This window comes from Citrus sinensis, chromosome 9, assembly GCF_022201045.2.
Source record: "Citrus sinensis cultivar Valencia sweet orange chromosome 9, DVS_A1.0, whole genome shotgun sequence".
In the NCBI taxonomy this organism is placed as follows: domain Eukaryota; kingdom Viridiplantae; phylum Streptophyta; class Magnoliopsida; order Sapindales; family Rutaceae; genus Citrus; species Citrus sinensis.
In genome coordinates, this window is record NC_068564.1 from 18,288,459 (window position 1) to 18,297,555 (window position 9,097).

At 31.6% G+C, this 9,097-nt stretch overlaps 1 protein-coding gene across 1 annotated transcript; it reads right to left on the reverse strand.

Annotated features, from left to right (window-relative positions):
* Window positions 1–7,231: 7,231 nt before the first annotated feature.
* LOC107175212 (UPF0481 protein At3g47200-like) lies at window positions 7,232–8,329 on the reverse strand. Its single transcript, XM_015526582.2, has one exon. It carries the CDS (start codon window positions 8,327–8,329, stop codon window positions 7,232–7,234), a length of 1,098 nt encoding a protein of 365 aa, XP_015382068.2.
* Window positions 8,330–9,097: the final 768 nt, after the last annotated feature.

Consider the following 9,097-nt stretch of genomic DNA (forward strand, 5'->3'; position numbering starts at 1 on the left):
GAATTTGTTCACGTTCTTACATACATGGTCACTGCAGTTATCGTTTTTATTCTTGTAAGCAATGTGTTTCTCCTGATTTAAGCATAGAATCAGCCATTTTCAAAGACCGAATCAGCCTCTGATTTATCGCAAGAAATTAGCCACGAAATTGATGTAATCCACGTTGGTTACAAGATTCATTCAGCTACCTCATCACAGCGAAAAGTCAATTTGAAATTCATGTTTTGAAATGTACAATTGAAATATTTAATATATTTGACAATAATCCCCCACATATTTCAAAATATGCACATATGTTTATCTTTCCTTCTCTATATTTTAATAAAGAATTTAATATGTATGAGATAATGCCTTTCGCGCTATGAACCAGCCATTCAGTAAATAACCTTGCTTCACAAGAACATGGTGAAACATACAATTTCTATGAACCAAAGTTCCTCTTACATATGATGGGGGATTAGAAGCTTAGATTAAGCTCTCTTAAGATATAGCATTTGGCACTTTAATAGCCATGTTCTATCCTGATTTTCATGAGTTCTTTAGAGATAACTATCTATCGCTTAAAGGAATCGACCCAATTTCACTCTCAAATAGGTAAACCTCCATTAAGTGTGTCCTATAGTTTAGACATGCCACCATACAAAAGGTATGTTGTAGAGTTCATTAAGAGCACAATAGCTCAATCTGAATCACTACAGTTATTTGAATTATTGATCAAATATCCATTTGACACTAATATTTGATCAAATTTCTCATTCCATTGTTTCGATGCTTGTTTTAAGACCTATGATGACTTAACCAATTTATATACCTTATGCTCAGTGCCTAGTACTATGCAGCCTTCAAGTTGACTCATGTGGATTTCTTCATTAGATCTCTATTTAGAAAAGGAATTTTGACATCCATTTGATGAACATGTAAGTTATGAATTGCAGCAAATGCAATCAAACTTTAATGGATATAATCCACATAATAGGAGCATATGTATCAAAATAATCTATATTTTTCTTTTGCAAGAACCCTGTGTGGACTAATCTTGTCTTGTACTTATCAATTGATTCGTTGGCTTTCAATTTTATTTTAAAAATTCATTTTCACCCTATAAGTTTAGGATGTAGAGGCAAATTAACTAAATCCAAAACGTGATTGCTCATGATGGAATCTAACTCATTGTTAATTGCCTCTCTCTACAGAGGTGCATCAGGAGAAGCCACTGCTTCTTTGAAAGTATGAAAATCATTCTCAATAAGAAAAACATAGTGGTCTCCAACAAAACTAGTGGCCATTCTTATCTTCTTACTTCTCCTTGGTTCAACACCCAAACTCTTAAATCACTAATTGACTCTTTCTCGAATAAGTACCTAGTATTAGCTTTCTTAAAAAAAATAGATTCAAAGAACTTAGCATATTTGGACTCAATAATGGTATCTGCGTCAAACGAATATCCATCACCTCTAAGTGCTAAGAATCTATAAGCAGCAGTATTCTAGGCATACCTTATAACTAAACAGTCAATAGTTTGAGGCATGATAAGTATGATTTATAGCTCTTTCACAACTCATAGGGCGTCTTTCCTATTTTCTTCTAGGATATTTTGTTTTGAATGTGGCAAATTGACAACATAACTTTCCCTTACAAATTCAACTGTGCTCTAGAACTTATTAACATAGAGTTAACAACATAAGCAGACGGATAAATGTAAGTAGAAAAAGAAACATTTTCATTCATGATAATATTTAGTACAGCAATAAACTTTCGCAGCAAGTACTCTATTCTTTGTCATCCCAATTTTAAAAATTTTAGAATGCTTCTTCTCATGGTTTGGTTTGTGAATAGCTCTGATTCTGATTGTACTGTCTAAATGGTGTTTGGAAGATTTAGGGAGGTTAGCGAATTGGTTGTACTAGTGTTGGTAGAGGTACTGTTCTTTTCTATTAGAATCTATGAGACTATGAAAAATTGTGATAGTCTCTATTTAGGATTGTGAGTATTAGAGTAAGGGTTGTAGTTCGACTACTGTCTCATCACATTAATGGCATTGGCTTGATCTAGGTATGAATTATGGTTAAACTAATTATAGGCATGTGGCTTTGCTGATTTGGCAGTTGTTAATGATGCTATTTGGCAAGAAAGTCCTTTAACTATTGCTTTGACTTCTTGATGTCCGATCCTGATTCGCCAATGTGGACTTCATTTACTCCCTTGATTTTTCTCACATTCTTAAATGATCAACTTCACTGTTGGAAATTATTTGCTTGTGGTTGGAAGAAATCCCAAATTTCTAATATGCTTTTAGATATTAACTCACCTTCACTTGTTGCCATCAACCATTCTTGCACATGTGGCACTAGTCCTTTTAGGCAATGTATTGAACAAAGAACTAGCTCTTCCTTTAAAGAAAATAGAAAAAGTCTGAGCTTAAATCTACATATGAAAATTTTTCATATTTAAAAGTTTGCAAACAGCATGAAAATCATTGAAATTATTGTGTCGGTCTTCGTTTTCTAAGCCATAAAATGATGGGAGACAATTCAGCACTCTATGTTTTAACTCAAAATTCCTATAAACTATACTTGAGTATCTTATGTGTGATGTACTCAAATTAGCTAAAGGACTGAAGTAATACCTAAATGGCCTCTCTTATGGTACTTATGGTTGCTATTCTAATTCCATCTCAATTTTATCTACAATTTTACCTAGAAATGCAATGTGTCTTACTTGTGAAGTGTTTTTGCCAATTCAAGGTCTATAGGCTCTAGATCATGCGATTGTGACCTTCGATAATTAACACGTAAAAATTAAAAACAAAACTAATGAAAATAAAAAAAAAGGAGAAGTTATGATATTGACCTTATCATGTTGTTACACACTTATTATGAAAACATACTCAAAACCTGCACACAAAGTTATTTACACAATATTTACAAAAAAAAATTAACCCTACAAATTAAAATAACTTACCTCGCCGACAATGGCGTCAAAACTTATTGTGAAAATTTCGCAAGCGCACGAATCTATTATAATATATATTAATAGTGACGAGTGTCGATCCTATGAGGAGGTAGATTTAATTGTATATAGGGTTAATTTTCCAAGTTTTTATGTAAGTTGGTTGGATGTGATTTATTTATCATAAGATTTAAAATAAAATGACGAGAATGTGTAAAAGATGAAGAGATACAAATGAAACGCTTGTGTCTCTAGATTTACACTCAATATTTCACCTTAGGCTTATTATTCCTTTTTAATTTTAATTAATATATGAAGGGTGTATTTCCACTCTTCATAAGTCTAACTCTAATAAATATGGTATCAAGCACTCATTGTGCTAAGGGCAAATAATCTTGTGCTAAATGTGTTGTCAAGTACGCAATTTGTCAGGAGGCAATAACTCTACTATCGACAATATGGAAAGGCTATCCATTAAATACGTTAGATGCATTCTCTGTCAACAGTAAGTCAAAATGAACTACAAATGCTAGAGGAAAGTTTTTTCCTCCAATAAATATAGTGCAAAGTACTCATCGTGCCAATCAGTAATGATCTTGCACTATGAAGCTAATATACCGTACAAAATTTAAACAAGATTATTACTATTTGTCAACAATGAAACAAAACAACTCAAATAAATTAGAGAGGGAAAGTAAACTTACAAAATTAAGCCCATGGATCATATTGAGACTTCACCTTCAACCTAAGTTTGAAATTAAATTAGCTACCCGTTTTGAACTAGGGTAAAAAGGTAATTCTGTTAAAATACATACAAAAATACAAGATACAATAAGATTTAGACAAAAGGGAGCTCCAATTTGAATTCAGAGCTGTTGAATTATAGGAGACCTCCTATTTATAAATACAATGGGTAAAACTTGGCCATCAGATGAAAATAATTCTGACGCTCAGGATTGCACCACGTGGCAAGATCTGATTGGTTAGAGCACATCATCAAGGCTGTGATTCGATCTAACAATATACTGCCATATGATCGATCAATGCTACGTTAGCATTTTCAGTCCAATAAGATACTGCCACATCATCGATCAATGCCACTTCATCGATCAATGCTACGTTAGCATTTTCAGTCCAATAAGATACTGCCACATCATCGATCAATGCCACTTCATCGATCAATGCCTTGTTATCATTTTTTTATCCAATTAAATGCTGTCACATCATTGGTCAATGCCACGTCAACTGGGGCCCACCAAAATTCTAAAATTATAATTTTGCCCTTTGTTCCCTTCCTAAGGTTTTTAAGCCTTTCTGAACTTAAAAATATTGTCTGTTATGCTATCCAGTCTCTTGTTAATCATGAAATACCCAAAGTACCCCTGAAATGTATAAAATACTCAAATTATAACAAAATTCACACAATCAAAGTTTAAAAGAGTTAAACACATAAAAGTAGAAATATGGAGGATTGGAGCACAAAATAATGGTTTTGCCCTTTATAAATATGGATTCTCTAGTACTCAGCACTTACGTTACCCTTGAAATGCATAAAATACTCAAATTATAACAAAATACATACAATCAAAGTTTAAAAGACTTAAACACATAAAAGTAGAAATATGGAGAATTGGAGCACAAAATAATGGTTTTGCCCTTTATAAATATGGATTCTCTAGCACTTAGCACTTACTGGACCCCTGGTCGCCACCTTCTACTCATGTTGTTGAGTCAAGGCAGGAAATCGTCTCTCCATTCAAACAAATTTAAATGCTAGCGCAATGATCTGGTAAGTAGCCCACACATCGACACAACTAGATTTTGGCGTCAACAAGACAAGAAGTAAAGGTTGTCGACTCTACTTTATTTAGAGTAATATATCTTTTTATGGTTATACATGCAATTCAAGTTGCCTTTCCCTTTTGCCATTGCCATTGGCATCTGATTCCATCCATACTCTTTCTGCATTCATTTGCTTATTTCTATTGTTTCGTCAGAAAATAGTTGTTCATGATCATATAAATGTTTTATTTTAATAAAGGGAAAATTGACCTATATTCCCTTGATTTGATGAAATGTGCACTTAGAACTTAAGTTTTTTAAAATGGTCATATAAACGTCTTTTTACTCTTTTACTCTATTAACTTAAAAAAATTGACTCTAGATTTTATAATATATAAACATATAAATTAAAACACTCATGGTAGATATATATTTTTAAATAAAATTAAGGAAAAGGGACACCTACACCCTAAAGTTTGGGAAAATAATCACAAAAACTTTAAGTTTTCAATAAGGGACACTAAGACCCTTTTTTGGCCATAAACTTTGACTCTATAAATCCAAAAACAATTACCCTAAAATTTTATAATAAATAGAAATATAGCATTAAAATAAATGTAAAAATATATATTTTAAAAAATTTAATATTTAAAAAAATATTTTTATACTTTACAATCTATTAGAAATATTTTATTATGTTGAAGTAGTTAATAATAAATAGAAAGAAAATATTAAAATAAATAAATCAAAATCAAATTATTTTGAATATTCTATAAAAAAATAATTTTAACATTATTAATATGGAGATATTTTGTTAATTGTAAAATTTATTTAATCCCAAGATTTATTTAAAATCTTTATAATAAATGCAAAAATATTATTAAAATAAGTATATTAATTTACAATTTTAATATTATTTTAAATTTCAAAAATATTTTAATATTATTAGTCTGCTATATAGATTATATGATTTATATTTTATTTGTATTAATTAAAAAATTTTGACGTCAATTTTATAGTTATTAAATTCACAGGATATGATTGTCAAAAAGAGGTCTCAGTGCCTATTTTTAAAAACTTGTGATTCTTTGTAACCGCTTCACCAAATTTTAGAAGTGTAGGTATCATTTTTCGTTAATTTAATATTAATAATCTGAAATAAGTTTTATTATTATTATTTGTAATAGCAAGATTTATTTTAATTTTATAATAAATAAAAATATTATATTCAAATAAATAAAAAATATTTTTTATTTTTTTATTTTTTAAAAGATATCTAAATATTATTAATATGTCAATCATTTTTATTAATAGTAAAATTTATTTAACCCAAAGATTTTTTTATAGACATTTATAATAACTACAAGTGTAATATTAAAAGTAAATATAATACTTTTCATTTTGAAAATATTTGAAATATTAAAACACTCATTTTAATATTACAGGCATGTTAGAAAGATTTTGTTATTGATTGTATTATTTTTATTTATTAAAAGACTTTAAAGTCAATTTTCTTAATAACTATATTGAAAGGGTATAATGGTTAAAAAGGGGTATCCGTAACAGCGTGAGCACTTCTGAAATCTTAGAGATTTACGTGTACATTTAAGCCAACCATGGATGGAATAGTATGGTTAATTTACGTGTATTAATATACCAAACGTGGGGTGGAATTATCATCACCCACTTATCGTATGGCTCTTGGTCCAGCTTGTCGTTAAGTTTAGGTGACAAGGTAACTCTTAGTTCGAATGACTTTGCTTTGGAACGAGCAACTAGTGATTTTTGAGCACTATATTATTACATGGCATTCAAAATACATTACCCACGCATGAATTATGCGATAGTGAGTTAAGACTTATATTTTGTGTATTACACAATACTAATTGTTATCTTCTGCCTCTAAAAAAGCTGGCTAGCTCTGTGTAAATGAAGTTAGCCACGTAAGCTACAAAAAGAATAAAAAACTTAACAGAGAAGCAAAACCCTATTCATGAAACCTCTCATAAATCAGAATCAGAATAAATACAGGGTGGTGTAAAACTTTGCTTGCTTGTGACATAGTAGATTTTCTGATCTGCAGATTGATTCTACCTCGCTCCTTTTTCTTTTTGATGAAATATAATGCTCACCAATGATGCAAGGAGACCTCATGATCTTCAAGTCTTTGACATAATGCTTTAGGCTCAGACTACACAGTATGTATAGACAAGACAAAACTTCATATTTCGGACATGGCTAGTAAAAGATTGTATTGATCGTGGAAATTTTGCTAACTCATTTTAATTTTCGACGGAATGAGTTGTTATATTAGTTTCATAAGTATTGCTATTAGTACGTACGAGTCAACCTCCATGTGAAACTGGAGTATTACTTATCCTGAGCTAGCAGCAAGTAACTCAAGTTGCGTATTACACAGTAAACATGGCAACCACAGCTCTCAAATTGACATTTCTCTCATTTTTACCACCACATGAATGCCTTCTCATTGGAGCAGGACTTATCGTTTTTCAAAAAAAGGAAGGACTGTGAACAAAGTTTGAACAAAAGATAGTAGGGCAGCCAAAAAGGAAATAAATGCCCATGAGTTGTTGAAATATGTGTGTCTCAAGTTGGCCATCCATCTGTTCCAACGCCTGCTGCAATGCTTATTCACATCGTAGAACAGTTGCTTGTAATAACTCTCAGGGGAAAGCACCAGAAAGAAACCAATGGTATTGAAAATGTTGGCAATCACTTGATCATCTCCTATGCGGTTTTTGATGATTCCGTGCTGACAAAGTAATTCCACGTCTTTTGGAGAGGCAATGAGGCATTCCATGAGATTCATATAATCAGTCACATAATTTAGAGTGTCGTCCTTGGAAGAGAACTGCTCATAGACTATGAGATTTCTCCAAAAAGGATCAGAGTCGTCATCAATATTCAATCTTGGGAATTTCATTACTCCATTTTCAAACTTCACATCAAACAAGCTTTCTCCATCGGCCTGCATGAACTTGATTCCAGCTTCTTCAATCTCTGCGGCGCAACGATGCCAACGAATCACCTCTCTATATTTTCTGTCTGCTGCCACCTTTGAGTTGTTGTTCCTCATCCTTGAAGGTGAAGGCTGCCAGTTAAGGTGCATAAAATCCACTAGATGTTTGATTTCGATGGGGTAATATTGAGAGTAATGTGCATAGCCGACACCGGGAAGTGCAGATCCAAAGAACGAATAAATCATCCCATGGAAATCTTCTGTGTCATTTGGCATCATGGTCATGGCGAAGAACTCGTGAAGGACAAAGAAGGGAAGTTGATTTTCAATCAATAGCAAGTCACGGCGCAACCTCTTGATGATACAACGCAGATTGAAAATGGGATCATCATCTCCTCGCAAATTTGACATAGAATACTTCCGGAATAACTCGGTCATAAAGCAAGCATCGAGCAGCATCATTTCCACGAACTGGTCTTGTTCGAGACTGACAGATTCTGCATAACATTTGCGAGCTCTTTCTCCAAATGTTCTCATAGCTGTGACATACCTTGTGACATTACATTCCCCTCTGCGCCAGAGAAGCACTTTGAGATAGCACATTTTGTGCTCTTCCATTGCATTTAAGCGACTTTTGCCACGGTGGTATGGACCAAAAGTATATTTGGCTCTTAAGCATCTTGATACACATTACGCAGATATGCAGGTCCTTCAAAAATACTACGACCAGACCATATTGGAAATTGATCGCGAAGCTTTTCGCCAATTTGAATTGATAATTGATCGGCAATTTCATTAGCCATCTGCTTATCATTGCAATTACAATATTATCACACTCGTATGCCATGGTCTTTACTAAAGTTAAAAAAATAAAATGAGAGTGTGAAAAATTCCTATGGCCAATTAGAGCGAAATCAAATGAAAATTCAGATTACATGGATGGTTCATTGAACTTAGGGTGCGTTTGGCACACTGTATTGTATTATGCTGTATTGCATTATTTTAATACAGGTGTATTGTATTATACTGTATTGCATTAGCATTGTATTATAATAATGTTATACAGTGTTTGGCATTACATTGTATTGTATTAATTTTTAGTTATACTATGTTTGGTGCAACATTGTACTATATTATTTTTTTTAGTGATTAATTTTGATTACATATTTTAAAAAATAATATTTATTAATACTTAGAAAAATACTAAATATCAAAATTTTTAAAATTGAGAAATTTAACATTATTTTTTAATATCATAATTCTTCATAAAAATCAAACTTTATAACTTTAAATTTTTGTCAGTATAACATTAATTTTTACAATATTTTCCAAATATATAACCTTTGAAATGAAGATTGAAGCAAATAATTCAATTAAATAACCTCT

Excerpts from the sequence above, each read along its gene's own strand:
- LOC107175212 (XM_015526582.2), bottom strand. The coding sequence starts at position 8,329 with ATGGAAGAGCACAAAATGTGCTATCTCAAAGTGCTTCTCTGGCGCAGA.